This window comes from Dromaius novaehollandiae, chromosome 28, assembly GCF_036370855.1.
Source record: "Dromaius novaehollandiae isolate bDroNov1 chromosome 28, bDroNov1.hap1, whole genome shotgun sequence".
Lineage (NCBI taxonomy): Eukaryota > Metazoa > Chordata > Aves > Casuariiformes > Dromaiidae > Dromaius > Dromaius novaehollandiae.
This window is the reverse complement of record NC_088125.1, coordinates 2815777-2841349: the sequence shown is the minus strand read 5'-3', so window position 1 is coordinate 2841349 and position 25573 is coordinate 2815777. Positions and strand designations below refer to the sequence as shown.

Below are 25573 nucleotides of genomic sequence, written 5' to 3'. Positions count from 1 at the left end.
CGGCGGTAGGTGACCGTGGCTGGTGCCACGTGGCCGTGGTTGGTGCCACGTGGCCGTGGCCAGCGTTACGTGGCCGTGGCCGGTGCTCCGTGGCCCCCGCGGGTGACACGTGGCCGCGGCGGTCCCCACGGCCGGCACGTCGTGGCCCCGGCCCCGTGGCGTGACGTGTCCCGCGTGACGTGGCCGCGGCGGGCGGCGCTGGCGCCCGGCCCAGGAAGAGGAAGGGGAAGTTGGCGGCGGGGCCGGGGGGGGGGACCGGGGCCGTGGGGACATCGGGGGACGGCGGGGGGCCGCGGGGGGCCGCGGGGGGCCGCACCATGACGCTGCCCTCCGTCTACCAGCACAAGTTCGCCGAGAAGCTGACGATCCTCAACGACCGGGGCCGCGGCGTCCTCGTCCGCATCTACAACATCAAGAAGGTGGCGGCGGGGTGGGGGCGCCCGGCCCGGACGCCTGGGCCCCCTGGGGTGGGGGTGGGGCCGAGTCTCGGAAGCCTGGGTCCCTTGGGGCGGGAGCTGGGCCAGGACGCCTGGGTCCCTTGGGGCGGGAGTGGGGCCGAGGGAGGACGCCTGGGCCCCCAGGGTGGTGGAAAGGGGTTGGGGACCCGGACGCCTGGGCCCCCTGGGGTGGGGGTGGGGCTGAGCCAGGACGCCTGGGTCCCTTGGGGGGAAAGAGGTTGGGGACCAGGATGCCTGGGCCCTCTGGGGTGGGGGTGGGGCCGAGCCAGGACGCCTGGGTCCCCTGGGGTGGGGGAAGGGGTTGGGGACCAGGACGCCTGGGTCCCTTGGGATGGGGGTGTGGCTGAGCCAGGACGCCTGGGCCCCCTTGGGTGGGGGTGGGGCCGAGCCAGGACGCCTGGGTCCCTTGGGGGGAAAGAGGTTGTGGACCAGGACGCCTGGGTCCCCTGGGGTGGGGGTGGGGCCGAGCCAGGACACCTGGGCCCCCCGGGGTGGGGGTGGGGCCAAGTCCCGGACGCCTGGGCCCCCGGGGTGGTGGAAAGGGGTTGGGGACCCGGACGCCTGGGTCCCCTGGGGCGGGGGAAGGAGTTGATGACCCGGACGCCTGGGTCCCCTTGCCTGGCTCTAACAGGGCAGAAAGGGGCCGGGCGCCCGGACGCCTGGGCCCTTCCTGGTGCGAGGGCCGAGAGGCGCCCGGGGGCTGCTGGGATTGCGGAGCTGGGGCTGCTCGGGGCTGGGTTTTGGGGGCGGCCTGGGGGGCTTCGGGCCAGGCTGAGCGGCTGCCGCAGAGCTGTGCCGACCCGCGGACGCGGCCACCGCCGCTGGGGGACAAAGCGCTGGAGCCCTGCGCCCGCTTCGTCCACAAGAAGTTCCCCCAGCTGGACGTGCGCAGCGGCACGGTGAGGGGCCACCCCGGCGTCCCCTGTCCCCCGTCACCCCGCTGTCCCCTGCCCCGTGTCACCCCAGCATCCCCTGCCCTCGGTATCCCCACTGCCCCCTGTGTCATCCCACCCCGGGCGTCTCTGCTGTCACCCCATCCCTGGTGTCCCCACCATCCCCATCTCCAGGTCACCCTGGTGTCCCCTGCCCCGGGTCACCCCACCCCGGGTGTCCCCACTGTCGCCCACCCTGTGCCACCCCACTGTCCCATGCCCCATGTCACTCCATCCTGGGTGGCCCCACCGACCCCAGCCCGTGTCGCCCTGCTGCCCCTCACCCTGTGTCACGCCACCCTGGGTGTCCCCTCCACCCCACACCCCACGTCACCTTGCCCCAGGTGTCCCCAGCGTCCCTGCCCTGTGTCACCCTGCCCCAGGTTTCCCCGCTGTCCCCCACTCCGTATCACCCCGTCCCAGGTGTCCCTGCTGTCCCTTGACCCACGTCACCCCACCCTGGGTGTCCCCACCATCCCCATCCCATGTCACCTTGCCATCCCCTGCCCCATGTCACCCCATCCCAGGTGTCCCCACCATCCCCTGCCCCACGTCACCCCACCCTGGGTGTCCCCACCACCCCCATCCCATGTCCCCCTGCCCTGGGTGCCCCCACCATCTCCATCCCATGTCACCTTGCCATCCCCTGCCCCATGTCACCCCACCCTGGGTGTCCCCACCACCCCCATCCCATGTCACCTTGCCATCCCCCACCCCATGTCACCCCATCCCGGGGGTCCCCACCATCCCCTGCCCCATGTCACCCCATCCCGGGGGTCCCCACCACCCCCATCCCATGTCACCTTGCCATCCCCCACCCCATGTCACCCCATCCCGGGGGTCCCCACCATCCCCTGCCCCATGTCACCCCACCCCGGGTGTCCCCACCACCCCCATCCCATGTCCCCCTGCCCTGGGTGTCCCCACCATCTCCATCCCATGTCACCTTGCCATCCCCTGCCCCATGTCACCCCATCCCAGGTGTCCCCACCATCCCCTGCCCCATGTCACCCCACCCCGGGGGTCCCCACCACCCCCATCCCATGTCACCTTGCCATCCCCTGCCCCATGTCCCCCCACTCCGGGTGTCCCCACCATCCCCTGCCCCATGTCCCCCCACCCCGGGTGTCCCCACCACCCCCATCCCATGTCCCCCTGCCCTGGGTGTCCCCCCTGTCCCCCGCCCTGTGTCACCCACCCCGGGTGTCCCTGCAGCAACACCTGGGCCCGGTGCACAAGGACAAGGGGGACATCGCCCGGGCGCTGGGGCCCTTCTACCACTCCTTCGTGGACGTGCTGGAGTTCAGGGTGAGCCGGGGGCGGCGCGGGGGCCGCGCGGGGGGGACCGCCCGGGGGGACGGCGGTGACACGGCCCCCGTCCCCTCCCCGCCAGGACCACGTCTACGAGCTGCTGAACACCATCGACGCCAGCCAGTGCTTCTTCGACATCGTGAGTGGGGGCCCGGGGGGGCCCTGGGGTGCTCGGGGTGCTCCAGGGTGCCAGGAAGGTGCCCAAGGGGCTGCTGAGGGTGCCCTGGGGTGCTCGAGGTGCCCGGACGATGCTCGGGGTGCTCAGAGGGTGCCTGGGGTGACCGGAGGGTGCCCTGGGGTGCTCGAGGTGCCCGGACGATGCTCGGGGTGCTCAGAGGGTGCCTGGGGTGACCGGAGGGTGCCCTGGGGTGCTCGAGGTGCCCGGACGATGCTCGGGGTGCTCAGAGGGTGCCTGGGGTGACCGGAGGGTGCCCTGGGGTGCTCGAGGTGCCCGGACGATGCTCGGGGTGCTCAGAGGGTGCCTGGGGTGACCGGAGGGTGCCCTGGGGTGCTCGAGGTGCCCGGACGATGCTCGGGGTGCTCAGAGGGTGCCTGGGGTGACCGGAGGGTGCCCTGGGGTGCTCGAGGTGCCCGGACGATGCTCGGGGTGCTCAGAGGGTGCCTGGGGTGACCGGAGGGTGCCCTGGGGTGCTCGAGGTGCCCGGACGATGCTCGGGGTGCTCAGAGGGTGCCTGGGGTGACCGGAGGGTGCCCTGGGGTGCTCGAGGTGCCCGGACGATGCTCGGGGTGCTCAGAGGGTGCCTGGGGTGACCGGAGGGTGCCCTGAGGGTGCTCAGGGTGCTCAGAGGGTGCCGGGAGGGCAACCTGCTCCCGCGCCACGTGCCACGGCCCCGCAGCCGTGCCCGGGTGCTCACGGCCGCCCCGTCCCCAGAATGTCAACTACGACTTCACCAAGAGCTACCTGGACCTGGTTGTCACCTACGTGTCCCTCATCCTGCTGCTGGCCCGCACCGAGGACCGCCGGGTGCTCATCGGCCTGTACCACTGCGCCCACGAGATGATCCACGGCACCAGGTGGGCTCCGGCTCGGCCCCCGTGCTGCCGCGGTGGCCCCACGGCCTGGCCCCACCGGGGCGGCCCCGGGGTTGTCCGCGTCTGGGCTGTCCCCAGGGACCGTCCCCACCGGGGCTGGCCCCACGGCTCATCCCCATCTGGGCTGGCTCCGAGGTCTGTCCCCGCCTGGGCTGGCCCCACGGCTTGTCTGCATCTGCACCGGCCCCACAGGCCACACCGAGGCCTGTCCCCACTGGGGCTGTCCCCGAGGCCTGTCCCCACGGACCACCCCCAAAGGGACTGGCCCCGCAGACTGTCGCCGCAAGGGCTGGCCTTGAGGAGCATCCCTGTTGGGGCTGTCCCCAAGGATTGTCCCCACGGACCATCCCCACCAGGGATGTCCCTAAAGACCGTCCCCATGGTCCGTCCCCACTGGGGCAGTCCCTGAGGACCGTCCCCACCAGAGCTGGCCCCGAGGTCCATCCCCATGGACTGTCCCCACCAGGGCCGTCCTCGAGGACTGTCCCCATAGACCATCCCCACCAGGGATGACCCCAAAGTCCATCCCCATGGACCGTCCCCACCAGGGATGACCCCAAAGTCCATCCCCATGGACTGTCCCCACCAGGGCCGTCCTCGAGGACTGTCCCCATAGACCATCCTCACCGGGGATGACCCCAAAGTCCATCCCCATGGACCGTCCCCACCGGGGCAGTCCTTGGGGACTGTCCCCATAGACCATCCCCACCAGGGATGACCCCAAAGTCCATCCCCATGGACCGTCCCCACCAGGGCCGTCCTCGAGGACTGTCCCCATAGACCATCCCCACCAGGGATGACCCCAAAGTCCATCCCCATGGACCGTCCCCACCGGGGCCGTCCTCGAGGACTGTCCCCATAGACCATCCTCACCGGGGATGACCCCAAAGTCCATCCCCATGGACCGTCCCCACCGGGGCAGTCCTTGGGGACTGTCCCCATAGACCATCCTCACCAGGGATGACCCCAAAGTCCATCCCCATGGACCGTCCCCACCGGGGCCGTCCTCGAGGACTGTCCCCATAGACAATCCCCACTGGGTCTGGCCCCAAGGTCCATCCCCATGGACTGTCCCCACCAGGGATGACCCCAAAGTCCATCCCCATGGACCGTCCTCATCGGGGCAGTCCTCGAGGACCGTCCCCATGGACCATCCCCACCAGACCTGGCCCCAAGGTTCATCCCCAGGGACCGTCCCCTCCCAGACAGTCCCTGAGGACTGTCCCCATGGACCGTCCCCATCGGGGCAGTCCTCGAGGACCATCCCCATGGACCATCCCCACCAGAACTGGCCACAAAGTCCGTCCCCATGGACCGTCCCCATGGACCGTCCCCACCAGGGCAGTCCTCAAGGACCGTCCCCATGGACCATCCCCACTGAAGCTGGCCCCAAGGTCCATCCCCACGGGCCGTCCCCCCCAGGGCTGGCCCTGAGGACAGTCCCCACGGCCCGTCCCCTCCGGGGCAGTCCCCGAGGACTGTCCCCAACGCCCGCCTCGCCGTCCCCGCAGTGACCCCAGCTTCGCCCGCCTGGGCCAGATGGTGCTGGAGTACGACCACCCGCTCAAGAAGCTGGCGGAGGAGTTCGGGCCGCACACCAAGGTGGGCCGGGGGCTCGCGGGGGCCGCGCGGGGGGCTGCGCCGGGCCGCCCTGACGTCCCCCGTCCCCCCAGGCCGTCACCAGCGCCCTGCTGTCCCTGCACTTCCTCTTCGCCCGGAGGAACCAGGCGGCCGAGCAATGGCGCAGCGACCAGCTCCTGAGCCTGCTCGGCTCCGCCGGCACCATGCTGAGCCCCGCCAGCTCCGACACCGTGAGTGCCGCCGCCCCCGGGACGGCCGCCCTGCCCGGGGACGGCCACCGGGCCCGGCTCGCGGGTGGCGGTGACGCGGTGACGCCTGTGTCCCCAGATGGCCTGCGAGTACCTGTCCCTGGAGGTGATGGAGCGCTGGATCATCCGTGAGTCCCCGCGGTGCCCCCTCGGCGCCCGGCTCGGCCCACGGATGGGACGTGGGGCCAGACTGCTCCAGCCCGCGGGGCGCGTGTCCCCAGTGCCACACGGGCACGTGTCCCCAACCCTCTGGGCACGTGTCCCCATGTCACATGGGCAGGTGTCCCCAACCCTCTGGGCACGCGGTCCCCATGTCACATGGACACATGTCCCCAGTCGTCTGGGCACGTGTCCCCAACCTTCTGGGCACGTGTCCCCATGCCATGTGGCCACACGTCCCCAACTCTCCGGGCATGTGTCCCCTGTGCCACATGGGCAGGTGTCCCCAACCCTCTGGGCAAGTGGTCCCCATGCCACATGGGCAGGTGTCCCCAACCCTCTGGGCACGTGTCCCCAGTGTCACATGGGCAGGTGTCCCCAACCCTCTGGGCACGCGGTCCCCATGTCACATGGACACATGTCCCCAGTCGTCTGGGCACGTGTCCCCAACCTTCTGGGCATGTGTCCCCATGCCATGTGGCCACACGTCCCCAACTCTCCGGGCATGTGTCCCCTGTGCCACATGGGCAGGTGTCCCCAACCCTCTGGGCACATGGTCCCCATGTCACATGGGCAGGTGTCCCCAACCCTCTGGACATGTGTCCCCAGTGCCATGTGGGCACACGTCCCCAACCCTCTGGGCATGTGGTCCCTGTACCACACGGGCAGGTGTCCCCAACCCTCTGGGCATGTGTCCCCAATGCCACGTGGGCATGTGTCCCCAAACCTGAGGGCACACAGTCCCCATGCCACATGGCCACATGTCCCCAACCCTGCAGGGCATGCATCCCCAATGCCACATGGGCACATGTCCCCAACCCTGCTGGGGACATAGTCCCCATGCCACGTGGGCATGCATCCCCAACCCTGCATGGCATGTGTCCCCATGCCACACGGGCATGTGTCCCCACCCCTGCGGTCCACGCAGTCCCCAACCTGGTGGGGCACACGTCCCCAATGCCACGTGGGCACGTGTCCCCAACCCTGCCGGGGACATGGTCCCCATGCCACGCGGCACATGTTCCCACCCCTGTGGTCCCCGCGGTCCCCAACCCGGTGGGGCACACGTCCCCAGTGCCACGTGGGCACCCAACCCCTGCAGCTACGCGGCCCCTGGCCCCGGTCCGTGCCCGTGGGCTGGCCGGGCGCCGGTGGCGGTGGCAGCGGGTGACGCTGTGCCCGCAGTGGGGTTCCTGGCGTGCCCGGGGGCGCTGGGGACGTCCCCGCAGTGCCTGGAGCTGTGGCGGCTGGCGCTGCAGGGCTCCCTGCACGTCACCCTCGTGCGCGACGAGGCCCTCGCCGTGCACAAGGTCACCGAGGAGCTGCTCGGCAGCCTCAAGGGGTAACGGCCACGCCGGCCCTGCCGGGTGCTGGGTGCTGGGACCATGCTGGGTGCTGGGTGCTGGGGCTGTGCTGGGTGCTGGGTGCTGGGTGCTGGGGTTGTGCTGGGAGCTGGGGCTGTGCTGGGTGCTGGGTGCTGGGGTTGTGCTGGGACTGTGCTGGGTGCTGGGAACGGTGCTGGGTGCTGGGTGCTGGGACTGTGCTGGGTGCTGGGACCATGCTGGGTGCTGGGTGCTGGGGCTGTGCTGGGTGCTGGAGCTGTGCTGGGTGCTGGGTGCTGGGTGCTGGGGCTGTGCTGGGTGCTGGAGCTGTGCTGGGTGCTGGGACCATGCTGGGTGCTGGGTGCTGGGGCTGTGCTGGGTGCTGGAGCTGTGCTGGGTGCTGGGTGCTGGGTGCTGGAGCTGTGCTGGGTGCTGGGGCTGTGCTGGGTGCTGGGCTGTGCTGGGTGCTGGGTGCTGGGTGCTGGGACTGTGCTGGGTGCTGGGGTTGTGCTGGGTTTGTGGGGCTGTGCTGGGTGCTGGGACCGTGCTGGGTGCTGGGAACTGTGCTGGGACTGTTCTGGGTGCTGGGGCTGTGCTTGGTGCTTGGTGCTGGGACCGTGCTGGGTGCTGGAGCTGTGCTGGGTGCTGGGGCTGTGCCGGGTGCTGGGTGCTGGGGCTGTGCTGGGACCATGCTGGGTGCTGGGACTGTGCTGGGTGCTGGGAACTGTGCCAGGTGCTGGAGTCATGCTGGGTGCTGGGTGCTGGGTGCTGGGACCTGTGCTGGGTGCTGGGACCATGCTGGCTGCTGGGGCTGTACTGGGTGCTGGAGCTGTGCTGGGACTGTGCCGGGTGCTGCGGCTGCGCATTGTGCATTGGTGCCGTGCATGGGTGCTGTGGTGCACGGGTGCCACAGTACATGGGTGCTGTGCAGGTGCCACGCACGGGTGCATGGGTGCTGTGTGGGGTGCCATGCACGTGTGCCATGGTGCACGGGCGCTGTGCGAGGTGCCGTGCGTGTGTGCCACAGTGCATGGGTGCTGTGCATGGGTGCACGGGTGCCGTGCGGGGGTGCCGCGGTGCACGGGTGCCGTGCGGGGTGCCGTGCCCGGGTGCCATGCGGCGCTGCCCCCCTCTCCCCCTGGCAGCTACGGGAAGCGGGTGGCCGACCTCAAGGAGTGCAAGGAGCACGCCGTGGCTCACAGGTCGGGCGCTCGGCCGGGGGCCAGCGGGTCTGGGTGGGGGGTCCTGCAGGGTGCCGGGGGGGCGCGAGCGGGTGACGCCGCGCCTGACCCCACGCTGCCCTCGCAGCGGGGCCCTGCACCGGGGCCGGCGGGCGTATCTGCGCGGGGCGCTGCGGGAGCTCGAGGCGCTGCTGGCCGACCAGCCCGGGCTGCTGGGGCCCAAGGTGAGCGCGGGGCGCGGGGGGGGGGGCGAGGGTGGCCGGGGCTCGGGCGCGGGGGTGCCTGGGTGCAGGGTTTGGGGTGCAGGGGGTGCCTGGGAGCAAGGGGGTGCCTGGGTGCAGGGTTTGGGGTGCAGGGGGTGCCTGGGAGCAAGGGGGTGCCTGGGTGCAGGGTTTGGGGTGCAGGGGGTGCCTGGGAGCAAGGGGGTGCCTGGGTGCAGGGTTTGGGGTGCAGGGGGTGCCTGGGAGCAAGGGGGTGCCTGGGTGCAGGATCGGGTGCAGGCTCTGGGTGCTGGTCTAGGCGCAGGGGTGGGTGCAGGGGGTGTTGGGGAGCAGGGGGTGTGCGCAGCAGTTGGGTGCACGGTCTGGGTGCAGGGTTGGGGGATGCAGGGATGCCTGGGTGCAGGGTGTGGGTGCTTGTGTGCAGGGATCACATGCAGCATTTGGGTGCATGGTCTGGGTGCAAGGGGGGGTCAGGATGCAAGGTCTGGGTGCAGCGGGTGCCTGGGTGCAGGGGAGGGTGCAGGGGTCGCATGCAGAGGTTGGGCGCATGGTCTGGGTGCAGGGTTGGGGATGCAGGGGTGCCTGGGTGCAGGGTGTGGGTGCAATGGGTGCTTGTGTGCAGGGATTGCATGCAGCATTTGGGTGCCTGGTCTGGGTGCAGGGTTTGGGGTGCAGCAGGTGCCTGGGTGCAGGGGAGGGTGCTGGGGTCGCATGCAGAGGTTGGGCGCATGATCTGGGTGCAGGGGGGGGTCAAGATGCAAGGTCTGGGTGCAGCGGGTGCCTGGGTGCAGGGGAGGGGACAGGGGTCACATGCAGAGGTTGGGTGCATGGTTGGGGTGCAGGGTTAGGGGTGCCTGGGTGCAGGGTGTGGGTCTGGTGGGTGCAAGTGTGCAGGGGTCACATGCAGCATTTGGGTGCCTGGTCTGGGTGCAGGCTTTGGGGTGCAGGGTTTGGGGTGCAGGGGTGTCTGGGGGCAAGGGGGTGCCTGCATGTGGGATGTGGGTGCAGTGGGTGCCCGTGTGCTGGGGTCGCATGCAGAGGTCTGGGTGCAGGGGGAGGTCAGGATGCAAGGTCTGGGTGCAGCGGGTGCCTGGGTGCAGGGGAGGGTGCAGGGGTCGCATGCAGAGGTTGGGCGCATGGTCGGGGTGCAGCGTTGGGGTACCTGGGTGCCGGGGCTGGGTGCAGGGCTGGGCGCAGGGTTGGGGTACCTGGGTGCAGGGCTGGGTGCAGCACCGGGTGCAGCGTTGGGGTGCCTGGGTGCAGCACCGGGTGCAGGGCTGGGTGGCGGGTGCCGGCGCGGTGGCCCCTAAGCGGTGGCCCCGGCAGGCCCTCTTCGTGTTCATGGCGCTCTCCTTCTGCCGGGACGAGGTGAGCTGGCTGGTGCGGCACGCCGAGCACGTCACCAAGACCAAGACGCCCGAGGACTTCGTGGACAGGTGGGCAGGGGGCCGGGGTCCCTGCAGGGGTGCCCCGTCCACGGGCCGTGCCGAGGGGGTTGCCGTGGGGCAATGCCGGGCTGCAGTGGGCACGGCTGGCTGGTGGGCACTGGGCGCTTCTGGTGGGCACTGGTGGCACCTAAGGGTTTGGTGGGCTCTGGTGGCACTGGGGGCTTTTGGTGGGCCCTGGTGGCCCCTGGGGAGGTTGGTGGGCACCGGTGAAATGGGGGGTGTCATCAGGCACTGGTGGTCCTGGAGGGTTCATTGGGCACTGGTGGCACCTGGTGAGGGTTGGTGGACACTGGTGGCACTGGGAGGTTCCTTGGGCACTGGTGGCACTGGAGGGGTCATTGGGTCCTGGTGGGATTTGTTGGACACTGGTGGCACCTGGAAGGGGTTGGTGGACATTGGTGGCACCGGGAGGTTCATTGGGCACTGGTGGCACTGGAGGGGTCATTGGGTCCTGGGGGGATTTGTCAGACACTGGTGGCACCTGGTGAAGGTTGGTGAACATTGGTGGCACTGGGAGGTTCCTTGGGCACTGGTGGCACTGGAGGGGTCATTGGGTCCTGGGGGCATTTGTTGGACACTGGTGGCACCTGGTAGGTGTTGGTGGACATTGGTGGCACTGGGGAGGTCATTGGGTCCTGGTGGGATTTGTCGGACACTGGTGGCACCTGGTGAGGGCTGGTGGACATTGGTGGCACCGGGAGGTTCATTGGGCACTGGTGGCACTGGGAGGTTCGTTGGGTCCTGGTGGGATTTGTCGGACACTGGTGGCACCTGGTGAGGGCTGGTGGACATTGGTGGCACCGGGAGGTTCCTTGGGCACTGGTGGCACTGGGAGGTTCCTTGGGTCCTGGTGGGATTTGTCGGACACTGGTGGCACCTGGTAGGGGTTAGTGGACATTGGTGGCACTGGGGGGGTCATTGGGCACTGGTGGCACTGGGGGGGTTTGATGGCCCCCGGCGGTGGCCTCGGTGGCCCTGACGGTGGCTGGGGCAGCAGCCACGTGGCCGAGCTGCTCTTCCTCATGGAGCAGCTGCGGGCCCTGGTGCGCCGGCGGGCCGGGGTGCTCCAGCGCTACCACGTCCAGTACCTGGCCCGCTTCGACGCCCTGGTGCTCAGCGACGTCATCCAGGTACCGGCGCCGTTCGCGGCCCTGGGGGGGCAGGAAGGGGGTGGCGGTGGCACCCCCGTCCCGCCGTGGGGCTGCCCCGTGGGCGTCCCCGCGCCCTGAGCCCCTGGCCCTCGCCTGCCCCCAGAACCTCTCCGTGTGCCCCGAGGAGGAGTCCATCATCCTCTCGTCCTTCGTCAGCTCCCTCTCCGCGCTCTCCCTCAAGCAAGGTAGGGCGATGTCCCCCCCGTGCTCTGGTGTCCCCACGCTGTCCCACCACCCCGGCCGTGTCCTGGCTTGCTGGGCCACCGGGGAGACGGTGGATCCTGGGGGGTGGTCACCGGCCATGGGGCTGCCCCACAAACTGGTCCCCTCCAGGTTGTCCCCCCGCCAGGGCAGCATCCCCAGACTGGCACCCCCAGCCTGGCACCCCCAAATTGGCACCCCCAGGTTGACACCCTCAGACTTGCACCCCCTGATTGACACCCTCAGCCTTGCACCCCCAAACTGGCACCCCGAGATTGGCACCCCGAGACTGGCACACCCCTGACTGGCACCCCAAGACTTGCACCCCCAAACTTGGACGCCCTGATTGGCACCCCCAGCCTGGCACCCCCAAACTGACACCCCCCAAGTTGACACCCCCAGCCTGGCACCCCCAAATTGGCACCCCCAGGTTGACACCCTCAGACTGCACCCCTGAATTGGCACCACCCAGACTGGCATCCCCAAATTGGCACCCCCCAGTTGGCACCCACCATCCTGGCACCCCCAAACTGTTACCCCCCCCCCCAAGCAACACCTCCAGATCAGCATCCCCACACCGTCCCCCCCGGTCTGGCGCCCCCCACCCCGGCCCCCCGCCATGGCCGCGTCTCCCCACGTCTCTGTTCCCCGCAGTGGAGGACAAGGAGCCGTTCGACTTCGCGCCGCTCCGCCTGGACTGGTTCCGGCTGCAGGTGCCGTCCCCGCCCTTGTCCTCGTCCCTGTCCCCATCCCCGCTCCCATCCCTGTCCCTGTCCTCCTTCCCTTCCCTGTCGCTGTCCCCATCCCCGTCCCTGTTCCTGTGCCCATCCTTGTCCCTGTCCCCATCCCTATTCTCTTCCCCTTCTCCATGGCCTTCCCCATCCTCGTTCCTGTCCTTGTCCCCATCCCCATCCTTGTCCCTGTCCCCATCCCTGTCCCTGTCCTCATCCTTATTTCCTTTCCCTTCTCCATCACCGTCCCCACCCCACTGCTGCCCTCATCCCATTCCTGTCCCCATCCTTGTCCCTGTCCCCAACCCTTTCCCTGTCCCCATCCCCATTCCCTTCCCCTTCTCCATTGCTGTCCCCACCTGTCCCCATACCTGTCCCCATCCCTGTCCCTGTCCCCATCCCTGTCCCCATTCCCTTCCCCTTCTCCATTGCTGACCCCACCTGTCCCCATTCCTGTCCCCATCCCTGTCCCTCTCCTTGTCCCCATCCCCATTCCCTTCCCCTTCTCCATTGCTGACCCCACCTGTCCCCATCCCTGTCCCTGTCCCCATCCCTGTCCCCGTCCCCATCCCCATTCCCTTCCCCTTCTCCATTGCTGTCCCCACCTGTCCCCATTCCTGTCCCTGTCCCCATCCCTGTCCCTCTCCCTGTCCCCATCCCCATTCCCTTCCCCTTCTCCATTGCTGTCCCCACCTGTCCCCATCCCTGTCCCCATCCCTGTCCCTGTCCCCGTCCCTGTCCCCATTCCCTTCCCCTTCTCCATTACTGTCCCCACCTGTCCCCATCCCTGTCCCCATCCCTGTCCCTGTCCCCGTCCCTGTCCCCATTCCCTTCCCCTTCTCCATGGCTGTCCCCACACCACTGCTGCCCTCATCCCATTCCTGTCCCCATCCCTGTCCCCATCCCTGTCCCTGTCCCCGTCCCTGTCCCCATTCCCTTCCCCTTCTCCATTGCTGACCCCACCTGTCCCCATCCCTGTCCCTGTCCCTGTCCCCGTCCCCGTCCCCATTCCCTTCCCCTTCTCCATTGCTGACCCCACCTGTCCCCATACCTGTCCCCGTCCCTGTCCCCATCCCTGTCCCTGTCCCCATTCCCTTCCCCTTCTCCATTGCTGTCCCCATACCTGTCCCCATACCTGTCCCCGTCCCTGTCCCTGTCCCCGTCCCCATCCCCATTCCCTTCCCCTTCTCCATTGCTGACCCCACCTGTCCCCATCCCTGTCCCTGTCCCTGTCCCCGTCCCCGTCCCCATTCCCTTCCCCTTCTCCATGGCTGTCCCCGCACCATTGCGGCCCCCCTCCCCGTCCCCAGCCCCCTCCCTCCTCCCCCCGCCCCCCCGCCAGCCCCAGTGGTCCCACGGCCCCTGCCCTTCTGCCCCGACCCTCTGCCCCCCAGGCCTACACCAGCGTGGCCAAGGCCCCCCTGCCGCTGGGCGCCAACCCCGACGTGGGCCGCGTGATGAACCTCATCGTCTTCCACACCAAGCTGCTCGACGCCCTCGAGGACCTGCTGGCCGAGGCCTCCGACCTCTCCGACCTGGGGTGAGCGCAGGCGCCCGCCGTGCCTCGGTTTCCCCGAGGGTGCTGGGGTCACCCATGGCGGGGGGGGCCGAGCCGCGTCCTGCCCCTGCAGCCCCCATGTGCTGGAGCGATGGGGACGGGGGGGGCGGTGGGGGGACGTGTCACCCATGGGAGAAGGCGGGCGGGGTTGGGGTGGGACTGGACACCGGCACAGCCTGAGGACACGGATGTGGCATAGGGACGTGGGTGAGGGCAGACGGACGCAGGCGTGGGGACATGCACAGGCGTGGGGACACAAACGTGGGTGTGGGGACGTAGACCTGGACACGGAGACGTGCCACGGGAATATAGACAAGGGGACGTGGGCACGGGGGCAAAGACGTGGACCTGGAGACGTGTGGGAATACAGACGTGGGGACATGGATGTGGGGACACAGACATGGATGTGGGGACACAGACATGGGGACACGGACACAGACGTGGGGACATGGATGTGGGGACACAGACGTGGATGCAGACACGGACCCAGGGACACGGACACAGACATGGGGACATGGATGTGGGGACACAGACGTGGATGCGGACACAGAGATGGGGACACGGACACAGAGATGGGGACATGGATGTGGGGACACAGACGTGGATGCGGACACGGACCCAGGGACACGGACACAGACATGGGGACATGGATGTGGGGACACAGACGTGGATGCGGACACAGAGATGGGGACACGGACACAGACATGGGGACATGGATGTGGGGACACAGACGTGGATGCGGACACAGACATGGGGACATGCATGCAGACACGCATGGGAAGGCGGACATAGGGACATGCAGGTGGACATGGGGACACAGACACGGACACAGGGACACGCACGGACCTGGGGGCACACACACGGACACAGGGACAGGGACAACACGCACGTGGCACGGGAGGCACTGACAGAGCCACCAACACGTCCTGCACGGCCAGAAAGGCAGATCTCCTCTCTCCTGTCCCCCACGCCTGCAGTTTCTACCCTCGCCCCGTGGAGAAGATGTTCACGGCCACGATGGAGGAGCCCTCGATGCTGCGCTACAGCATCGCCTTCCCCCTGCTCTGCGGTCACTTCTCCCGCTGCCACCACGCCATGTGCCCGGAGGAGGTGGGTCCCGCGGGGGCGAGGAGGGGACGCAGGGACACCACGGGCACCGGGCCGGGCACGGCTGGCACCGTGGCCGTGCCACCTACGGAGGGGCTGCGGCAGGGACGTGTGGGGCGGAGGGAAGGGGCAGGTATGGCTGTGGTGGCCGTGTGCGGTGGCATGTGATGGGGGAACGGTGTCACGCACGGCCGTGACCCTGCCGTGTGCGGTGGCACCTTATGGGTGTGCCCAACGTGTCCGTGACTCAGTGGCACACGGTGGCAGATGGTGAAGGGACGGTGCCCAGCATGCCCGTGGCCCTGCGGCACCTGGTGCCACGTGCCGTGCGCGGTGCCCACGCGGTGACGGCGCGGTGGCTCTCCCACTGCAGTATCCCCACCTCAAGGCGACTGCACTGGGGCTGTGCAACAAGTTCCTGGAGGAGATGGCCCGGCAGGCCAGCGCCTGCGTCATGGACGCCTGCGCTGAGCAGCACAACCTCAGCGAGAAGGTGAGGGCTGGGTCTCCACCGCCTTTGGGGTCTCCGTGACCTCCATGGCCTCCAGGGTCTCCATGGCCTTTGGGGTCTCCGTGACCTCCATGTCCTTCAGGGTCTCCACGGCCTTTGGGGGTCTCTGTGACCTCCAGGGTCTCCATGGCCTTTGGGTCTCCATGGTCTCTGTGGCCTTTGGGGTCTCTGTGACCTCCATGGCCTCCAGGGTCTCCAAGGCCTTTAGGCTCTCCATGGCCTCCAGGGTCTCCACAGCATTTGGGGTCTCCATGACCTCCATGACCTCCATGGCCTTTGGGCTCTCCATGTCCTTCAGGGTCTCTGTGGCCTTTGGGGTCTCTGTGACCTCCATGGTCTCCAAGGCCTTTAGGCTCTCCATGGCCTCCAGGGTCTCCATGGCCTTTGGGTTCTCTGTGACCTCCACGGTCTCCAGGGCGTCCATGGCCTTTGGGTCTCCACGGTCTCTGTGGCCTTTGGGGTCTTCATGGCCTCCAGGGCCTCCATGGCTCCCAGTGTCCCCAGGACCTCTGTGGCCTCTTCGGCCTCCATGGTCTCCATGGCCTCGGCACGGGAGAGGCCGTGGTGAGGGGAAGACCTAGGTATGTCCCCGCTCCCACCTTGGGGACTGGCCCCGGTCCCGAAGACCCTGGTCAGGTTGTCCTCGGTGCCACGGCCTGCGTAACCCGCTGCCCCTGGCCGGCAGCTGCTGCCCAAGCACTGCGCCTCCACCGTCAGCAAGGCCCGCAACAAGAAGGCCTCGAAGCAGCTCTCCAAGAAAGCGGAGCCCGAGAGGGACAAGCCGGGGACCGAGAGCCAGAGGAAGGACCGCACCCTGACCACCAAGTGAGAGCAGGGAGAGGAGGGCGGGCGTGGGGCCGGGAGTGCGAGGCCGTGGGCAGGGGGTGGTGAGCGCCAGGCGCTGGGTGCAGGTGCGGTGTGACATGGACATGCAGGTGACGCGGGCGGCCATGGGGTGACATACCCGCGGGAGGGGGCACGGTGTGGCCACGGGTGCGATGTCCATGTGACACGGGCGCAGACGTGGGAACGTGGCACGGCCACGAGCATGACCTGAGCGACGACACGGCGGGACCGTGGCGTGGCCGACGGTGTGACACGAGTACGGCATGGATGTGACATCCATGGCCATGGGGTGCCCCGGGTGTGAGGTGCCGCCCCCACGGCGGTGACGGGGCTGTGGCGTGGCGTGGCTGGGGCTCACGGCCCTCGTCCCCCCCAGCATGGACAAGCTGCACCTGACGCTGGCCGAGCTGTCGCTGAGCCTCAACCACGTGCCCAAGTTCACCGTCTTCGAGCACACGGTGACGCCGGCCGAGTACCTCAGCAGCCACCTGGAGACGCGGTTCACCAAGTAGGACCGCGCACGGGGGCCGTGGGGGGGCCGTGGGGGGCCACGGGTGCTGCCGCGAGGATGCTTGGCCGTGGCTCCTCGCGCAGCCCCGTCCCGTCCCCGCAGGGCCATCGTGGCCATGGCGGGCTACAGCCAGGCCACGCAGGAGGTGGCCCGGCCCTCGGAGGTGCTGGCGGGGCTGGGCGCCTACGTGACCTTCATCCAGTCGCTGGGGCAGTTCGTGGGCCTGGACACGGGGCGCATCATCCGCAACGTCCTCCTGCAGCAGACGCAGCCCCGCGACGCCGCCGGCGAGCAGACGCTCACCACCATCTACACCAACTGGTGGGTGCTCGGCCGGGCTGGGGGCCCCGGGGCGCCGGGTCCCCTCCCCGGGGGTGCTGGTGGCTTGGATGCTGGTGCCGTGGGTGCAGTGGTGCCGTGGGTCTTGGTGCCGTGGGTGCCAGTGCCGTGGGTCCTGCAGTGCTGTGGGTGCTGGTGGCTTGGATGCTGGTGCCGTGGGTCCAGTGGTGCTGTGGGTGCTGGTGCCGTGGGTGCCGGTGCCGTGGGTCCTGCGGTGCTGTGGGTGCTGGTGTCATGGGTGCTGGTGCCGCGGGTCCAGTGGTGCCGTGGGTCTTGGTGCTGTGGGTGCCAGTGCCATGGGTCCTGCGGTGCTGTGGGTGCTGGTGGCTTGGATGCTGGTGCCGTGGGTCCAGTGGTGCTGTGGGTGCTGGTGCCGTGGGTGCCGGTGCCGTGGGTCCTGCGGTGCTGTGGGTGCTGGTGTCATGGGTGCTGGTGCCGTGGGTCCAGTGGTGCCGTGGGTCTTGGTGCTGTGGGTGCCAGTGCCATGGGTCCTGCGGTGCTGTGGGTGCTGGTGTCATGGGTGCTGGTGCCGTGGGTCCAGTGGTGCCATGGGTCTTGGTGCCGTGGGTGCCAGGGCTGTGGGTCCTGCAGTGCTGTGGGTGCTGGTGTCATGGGTGCTGGTGCTGTGGGTCCTGTGGTGCAGTGGGTCTTGGTGCTGTGGGTGCCAGAGCTGTGGGTGCTGTGATGCCGCAGGTGCTGGTGTCATGGGGGGCTGGTGCCGTGGGTCCAGTGGTGCCGTGGGTCTTGGTGCTGTGGGTGCCAGTGCCATGGGTCCTGCAGTGCCGTGGGTCCCAGTGCCATGGGTCCTGCAGTGCTGTGGGTGCTGGTGGCTTGGATGCTGGTGCCGTGGGTCTTGGTGCCGTGGGTCCCAGTGCCATGGGTCCTGCAGTGCTGTGGGTGCTGGTGGCTTGGATGCTGGTGCCGTGGGTCTTGGTGCCGTGGGTCCCAGTGCCATGGGTCCTGCAGTGCTGTGGGTGCTGGTGGCTTGGATGCTGGTGCCGTGGGTCTTGGTGCCGTGGGTCCCAGTGCCATGGGTCCTGCAGTGCTGTGGGTGCTGGTGGCTTGGATGCTGGTGCCACAGGTCCAGTGGTGCCGTGGGTCTTGGTGCCGTGGGTGCCGGTGCCGTGGGTGCCAGTGCCGTGGGTGCCGCAGGTACCTGGAGGCGCTGCTGCGGCAGGCCAGCACGGGGGCCATCGTCCTGGCACCCGCCCTGCAGGCCTTCGCCACGGTGCCGCGCGAGGGCGAGCCGGCCTTCTCCGCCGCCGAGTTCTCCGACGTCTCCGGTGAGGGCCGCCGGGCCGTGGGGACGCTGCGGGGACGCCTTGGGGATGCTGTGGGGACACCGTGGGGACGCTGTGGGGATGCTGTGGGGATGCAGCAGGGACATCAAGGGGACACTGTGGGGCTGCAGCAGGGATGCTGCGGGGACGTCACGGGGATGTCATGGGGACACAGTGGGGATGTCGCGGGGATGCCGTGGGGATGCAGAAGACATATTGTGGGGGACATAGCTAGGACATTGCAGGGATGCTGCAGGGACACAGCGGGGACATTACGGGGGATGCTGCAGGGACACAGTGGGGACATCGTGGGGATGTCATGGGGACACAGTGGGGACGTCGCAGGGATGCTGCAGGGACACAGTGGGGACATCGCGGGGATGTCATGGGGACACAGCGGGGACATTATGGGGGATGCTGCAGGGACACAGTGGGGACGTTGCGGGGATGTCGTGGGGACACAGTGGGGATGTTGCGAGGATGCTGCAGGGACACAGCAGGGACGCTGTGGGGACGCCGTGGGGATGCAGCAGGGATGCTGCGGGGACACTGTGGGGACGTGGTGGGGACGTGGTGGGGACATTGTGGGGACGTCATGGGGATGCTGTGGTGATGCAGCAGGGATGCTGCGGGGACGTCGTGGGGACATTGTGGGGACGTCATGGGGATGCTGTGGTGATGCAGCAGGGATGCTGCGGGGACGTTGTGGGGACGTCATGGGGATGCTGTGGTGATGCAGCAGGGATGCTGCGGGGACGTGGTGGGGACGTTGCGGGGTTGTTGTGGGGACGCAGCAGGGACATCGTAGGAATACTATGGGGACGTCGCAGGGATGCTGTGGGGATGCAGCAGGGATGTCATGGGAATGCTGCGGGGACACGCTGGGGGTGTCACAGGGATGCTGCAGGGCACAGCGTGGATGTCGCGGGGACACCCGCGGGCTGTCCCCCCGTGACATCCCCGTCTCACAGAGATGCGGGCGCTGGCCGAGCTCATCGGGCCGTACGGCATGAAGTTCCTGAGCGACAACCTCATGTGGCACGTGGGCTCCCAGGTCGGGGAGCTGAAGGTAGGGCTGGCGCGGGAGCCGGGCGCCGGCGCTGGGTGCCAGAGCCGGGTGCAGGGTCTGGGTCCTGGGGTCAGGTGCTGGGGCTGGGTGCTGGGGCTGGGTGCTGGGTCTAGGTGCTGGATCCGAGCACTGAGTCCTGGGGCTGGGTGCTGGAGCTGGGTGCTGGGTCTAGGTGCTGGATCTGAGCACTGGGTGCTGGGACTGGGTGCTGGAGCTGGGTGCTGGGTCTAGGTGCTGGATCCAGGCACTGGGTGCTGGAGCTGGGTGCTGGTACTGGGTGCTGGATCTGAGCACTGGGTGCTGGGACTGGGTGCTGGAGCTGGGTGCTGTGTCTAGGTGCTGGATCTGAGCACTGGGTGCTGGGACTGGGTGCTGGAGCTGGGTGCTGGGTCTAGGTGCTGGATCTGAGCACTGGGTGCTGGGACTGGGTGCTGGAGCTGGGTGCTGGGTCTAGGTGGCTGGATCCAGGCACTGGGTGCTGGGACTGGGTGCTGGGACTGGGTGCTGTAGCTGGGTGCTGTGTCTAGGTGCTGGATCCGAGCACTGGGTGCTGTAGCTGGGTGCTGGGGCTGGATGGTGGATCTACATGCTGGATCTGGGCACTGGGTGCTGTAGCTGGGTGCTGGGTCTAGGTGCTGGGTCTAGGTGCTGGATCCGGGCAGTGGGTGCTGGGACTGGGTGCTGGAGCCACGGCGTGGCGGGGCAGGCGGGGACACACCTTGGGCCAGCGGGACGCGAGGGGCCAGGACTCCTGGGTGCCGGGGGTGCCGCGTCCCCGGTGCCACCAGCCCCGCGTCCCCTGCAGAAGCTGGTCACCGAGAACATGGACACGCTGGTGCAGCTGCGCGCCAACTCCTGCAAGCCCGAGCAGATGGCGGCTCTGCTGCCCCGGCTGACCTGTGAGTCTGGGCACCGCGGGTGGCACACGCGCGTGCACACGCGGGCACACACGCACACGCACACACGCATGTGCACGCGTGCACACAGACGCATATCCAGCTACCTGCAAAGCACGTGAAGATGCACCCGCACGGATCCACACCCGTGTGCACGCACATGCACACACACTCACAAGCGCATGTGCACACGCATGCTTGTGCAAGCATGCTCTCACACGTAGAGGAACATTTTTGCACGCACATGCATGCGTGTGCAAGTGCACGCTCACATACGCACCTGCAGCCTTGCACTCGTGCTGACACGTGTGTGCACGTAGACCCGTGCATGCACACACATATGCTTGCACGCGTGCACGCTCGCACGCGCGTGTGCACGGCCCTGCTGAGCCCCCTCCTCCTGCAGCCACCGACAACGTGCTGAAGCGCATGACCATCATCGGCGAGATCCTGAGCTTCCGCGCCATGGCACAGCAGGGCCTGCGAGAGGTGGGTGCTGCGGGTGGGGGACGCGGGTGGGGGTGTCCCCGTGGGTGGGGGTGTCCCCGTGGGCGGGGGCCGGGGTGGCGCACCGCTGCCCGCCTCCGCGCCCCTCACCGGGGTCACCCCCTCTCCCTGCAGGTCTTCTCCCACCACTGCCCCTTCCTGATGGGCCCCATCGAGTGTCTGACGGACGTCGTCACCCCCGACACCGACATCCAGGTGGGCGCGGCCGGGGCGTTGCATGGCACTGCGTGGCACTGCATGGCCTTGCACGGTACTGTGTGGCACTGCGTGGCACTGTGTGACACTGCGTGGCACCGTGTGGCACTGTATGGGACCGCGTGGCATTGCATAGCACTGAGTGGCATTTCGTGGCACTGCATGGCCTTGCATGGCCTTGGATGGTACTGTGTGACACTGCATGGCACTGTGTGGCATCAAGTGGCCCTGGGTGGCAGTGTACAGCATTGCATGGCACTGTGTGGCACTGCATGGCCTTGCACGGCACTGTGTGGCACTGTGTGGCATTGCATGGCACTGCGTGGCACTGTGTGGCACTGCATGGTACTGTGTGACACTGCGTGGCACCCCGTGGCACTGCGTGGCACTGTATGGGACCGCGTGGCATTGCGTAGCACTGAGTGGCATTGCGTGGCACTGCATGGCCTTGCATGGCACTTTGTGACGCTGCATGTCATTGCATGACACGGTGTAGCCCTGCATGGCCTTGCATGGCACTGTGTGGCACTGCATGGCACTGTGTGGCACTGCGTGGCATTGCATGGCACTGTGTGGCCCTGGGTGGCACTGCATGGCCTTGCGTGGCACTGTATGGCACCGCGTGGCATTGCATGGCACCGCGTGGCACTGCCAGCAGCGCCCGGGACACAGCAGGGCCCCCACGCACACAGCTCGTGGCCTGGCATGTGGCACGGTGGCCCCGTGGGCACCGTAATGCGGGCGCCCTGCGTGCAGACGGCACCCTGGGGTCCCCGTGCCTGGCTGCACCCCGAGGTCCCCCTGGGCACCACTACGCCCCGGGGTCCCCTGGTGCATGCGTGCCCCTTAGGGTCCCCCTCTGCGTGGCTGCGCCCCGGGGTCCCCACGCACTTCTGCACCTCGGGTCCCCCCAGCTCTGCTGCGTCCCAGCCTCTGCTTCGTCCCTCCAAACGCGCCCAGCCCCTGCTGTGACCACCGAGCCCCGCTGCCCTGCCAGGCCCCGGGGGGACCCCAGCCCTGGTGCCCCTGCCCTGGCACCCCGGGGTGCCCGGCCCTGAGCCTGGCGCGTCCCCGTCCCCCCCCAGGTCACCCTGAGCATCTTCGAGCTGGCCTCGGCCGCGGGGATCCCGTGCGAGATCGACCCCGCGCTGGTGAACGTCCTCGCCGGCAGCAAGACGGGTACCGGGGGGCCGCGGGGGCCTCGGGGCGGGCGCTGGCGGGGGATCGGGGTGCCCATATGTCCGGGGGTGACTGTCCCTGACACCCTCCCTTGGGAACCTCCTAGGACCCCCCCACCCCGGGTCCCTTCCCTGCGATTGCCTGCCCTGGGTTGTCCCTTTGGGACCCCTCCACCCCGTGTCACCTCTCGTGTCCCCTCCCTGGGTCCCTGCTGATTGTCACCTCCCCTGGACCACCTGGGTCCCTTCCCTGGGCCCCTGCCTGGTGTCACCTCCGTAGGACCCTCTGTGTCCCCTCCCTGGGACCCCCTGAGTCCCCTCCCTGGACCTCCCACCCCACGTCACCTCCCTGGGACACCCCAAGCCCTTCCCCGGGAACCCCACCCTGTGTCACCTCCCTGGGACACCCCAAGCCCTTCCCTGGGACCCCCATCCTGTGTCACCTCCCTGGGACCCCCCCCGGGTCCCCTCCCTGGACCTCCCACCCCATGCCACCTCCCTAGGACACCCCAAGCCCTTCCCTGGGCCCCCCACCCTGTGTCACCTCCCTGGGACCCCCCCCGGGTCCCCTCTTTGGGCCCCCACCTAGTGTCACCTCCCTCCCTGGCAGACGGCTTGTCCCCGGAGGAGGACTACAAGGTGGCCTGCCTGCTCCTGGTCTTCGTGGCCGTGTCCCTGCCCCTCCTGGCCACCGACCCTGCCTCCATCTACAACACCGAGACGGACGGTAAGCGTGGCCGTGGCCGTGGCCCCGATCCCGGCGGTGGCCCCGATCCTGGTGGCACCACGTGCGGATGTGAGCCCTGCTGGTCCCGCGGTGGCTTGTCCACCCGGGGGGGACAGGGCTGAGCCAGCTCTCGCGTGTGTCACGCTGGCCCCACGTGTCTGTGACCCCCGAGGCTGGCTGTGCCCCATAGTCATGTCTGAGGGAGAGTGGGGACAGCAGGAGTCCGGGACAGCAGGACCCCTGATGTCACCTGCTTTGGAGCAGGGCCAGGGCCCTATAACTGCAGCCAGGGGACACTGGAACAGGGGGGTCCCCGTGCCAGCAGGACCCCTGATGTCACCTGCTTTGGAGCAGGGCCAGGGCCCTATAACTGCAGCCAGGGGACACTGGAACAGGGGGGTCCCCGTGCCAGCAGGACCCCTGATGTCACCTGCTTTGGAGCAGGGCCAGGGCCCTATAACTGCAGCCAGGGGACACTGGAACAGGGAGGTCCCCGTGCCAGCAGGACCCCTGATGTCATCTGCTTTCTGTCCCCAGGTTACAACAACAACATCCACTGCCTGGCCAAGGCCATCATCCACGTGTCGGCCGCGCTCTTCACCATCCACAACAAGAACATCGAGACCCACCTCAAGGAGTTCCTGCTGGTGAGAGCGGCTGGGGACGCGGCTGTGCCCAGCCTGGGGCAGGCACCATCCTGGGGGGGGAACCACCCTGCGGTGGGCATCATCCTGGGGTGGGCACCATCCTGGGGTGGGCATCGTCCTGGGGTGGCCATTGTCCTGGGGTGGGGACCATCCCGGGGCGAGCATCGCCCTGGGATTGCCATCGTCCTGGGGTGGGCATCGTCCTGCGGTGGGCATCATCTCGCGGTGGGCACCATTCTGAGCTGGGCACCATCCTGGGGTGGCCATTGCCTTGGGTTGAGCATCATCCTGGGGTTGGTACCATCATGTGGAGGGCGTTGTCTTGGGTTGGGCACCATCCTGGAGTGAGCACCATCCTGGGGTGGGCATCATCCTGGGGTTGCCATCGTCCTGGGGTGGTCATTGTCCTGGGGTGGCCATTGTCCTGCGGTGGGCATCATCCTGGGGTGGGCATCATCCTGAGGGTGTCCTCACCCTGAGGTTGCCATCGTCCTGGTGAGCATCATCCTGGGGTGGCCATCGTCCTGGGGTGGGCACCACCCTGGGGTGGGCATCGTCCTGAGGGTGTCCTCATCCTGGGGTGCCCATTGTCCTGGGGTGGCCATTGTCCTGGGGTGGGCATCATCCTGGGGTGGCCATTGTCCTGTGGTGGGCATCATCCTGAGGTGGCCATTGTCCTGGGTGTGTCCTCATCCTGGGGTGGGCATCATCCTGGGGTTGCCATCGTCCTGGTGAGCATCATCCTGGGGTGGCCATTGTCCTGGGGTGGGCACCACCCTGGGGTGGGCATTGTCCTGGGGTGGGCATTGTCCTGGGGTTGCCATCATCCTGGGGTGGGCATTGTCCTGGGGTGGGCATCATCCTGGGGTGGGCATCATCCTGGGGTGGGCATTGTCCTGCGGTGGGCATCATCCTGGGGTGGGCATCATCCTGGGGTGGGCATCGCCCTGGGGTGGCCATCGTCCTGGGGTGGGCATCATCCTGGGGGTGTCCTCATCCTGGGTTGGCCATCGTCACGGGGCAGCCACCCTCCTGGGGCCACCCGAGCGTGCCCAGTGCCCTGCCTTGTCCCCAAACCTCCCGATCCCCTGTCCCCACCACCCGCGGCCCCCTGCCCCGGCGCCCGCGGGGCCCTGAGCGGCCTCCGTCCTGCAGCTGGCCTCCGTGAGCCTCCTGCAGCTGGGACAGGAGACGGACAAGCTGCGCGCCAGGAACCGCGACTCCGTCGCCCTGCTCCTGCAGCTGGTGAGTGCCGGCGGGGCGCGGGGGGCTGCCCCCCACCGCCGCTGGCCTCCCCGCTGATCCGTCCCCCGCGGGCAGGGGACCACGCGGGGACACGGCCGCGCTGGGGGGGGACGGATTGGTATGCAGGCAGCGAGCGCCCGCGCTGCAAAAGCAATTTAAATGCAAATGTTGCGATCTGCAGCTCGGGCGCAGGCAGCCGGGGAAGGGGGGGCTGCCGCCTCCGGGGGTCCCGTCCCGGCCTCGTCCCCCCTCTCTGGCGAAGGGGGAAACTGAGGCGCGGCGGAGGGCGGCCTGTGCCAGGGAGGGGGGTCCTGACGCCGTGTCCCCCCTCCTCGTCCCGCTCCAGCTCGTGGCGGAGTCGTCCTTCCTGACGGTCGACATGCTGGAGACCTGCTTCCCCTACGTCCTGCTCCGCAACGCCTACCGCGAGGTGTGCCGGGAGAACCTGCTGGGCAGGGTGCCCTCGCACTGAGCCGGCACCCGCGCGCCCAGCCGGCACCCAGCCGGCACCCGCGCACCCACCCGGCACCCACCCGGCACCCTCGCACCCACCCGGCACCCGCGCGCCCATCCGGCACCCACCCGGCACCCTCGCGCCCACCCGGCACCCACGCGCCCATCCAGCACCCACCTGGCACCCTTGCACCCAGCGGGCACCCACCTGGCACCTTCACACCCACCCGGCACCCTCGCACCCATCCGGCACCCTTGCACCCAGCCGGCACCCACCCAGCACCCTCGCACCCATCCAGCATCCACCCGGCACCCTCGCACCCACCTGGCACCCGCGCGCCCATCCGGCACCCACCCAGCACCCTCACGCCCACCCGGCACCCTCACACCCACCCGGCACCCTCGCACCCACCTGGCACCCGCGCGCCCATCCGGCACCCTCGCACCCACCCGGCACCCTCGCGCCCATCCAGCACCCACCCAGCACCCTCGCACCCATCCGGTGCC

The 25573-nt window shown here is 68.7% G+C and overlaps 1 protein-coding gene across 4 annotated transcripts; it reads left to right on the top strand.

Annotated features, from left to right (window-relative positions):
• Positions 1-295: 295 nt before the first annotated feature.
• Positions 296-25216, top strand: NCKAP1L (NCK associated protein 1 like). 4 transcript variants are annotated; one of them, XM_064498469.1, is made up of 31 exons: positions 296-419; positions 1247-1357; positions 2606-2698; positions 2784-2840; positions 3594-3736; positions 5266-5356; positions 5428-5565; positions 5663-5711; positions 6928-7084; positions 8210-8266; positions 8373-8469; positions 9793-9902; positions 10912-11044; positions 11169-11250; positions 11921-11979; positions 13392-13537; positions 14533-14665; positions 15036-15155; positions 15859-15998; positions 16396-16527; positions 16633-16851; positions 18022-18152; positions 19121-19218; positions 20024-20117; positions 20521-20603; positions 20736-20816; positions 21902-21995; positions 22605-22721; positions 23259-23368; positions 24524-24613; positions 24960-25216. In XM_064498469.1, the coding sequence occupies exons 1-31, from the start codon at positions 318-320 to the stop codon at positions 25083-25085; spliced, it is 3393 nt and encodes a 1130-aa protein (XP_064354539.1). In that variant the 5' UTR covers positions 296-317; the 3' UTR covers positions 25086-25216. The 4 variants fall into 4 exon arrangements, with proteins under 4 accessions (XP_064354539.1, XP_064354541.1, XP_064354538.1 ...); XM_064498471.1 differs by having other exon boundaries at positions 10909-11044; positions 13482-13537; XM_064498468.1 differs by having other exon boundaries at positions 10909-11044.
• The last annotated feature ends 357 nt before the right edge of the window (positions 25217-25573 follow it).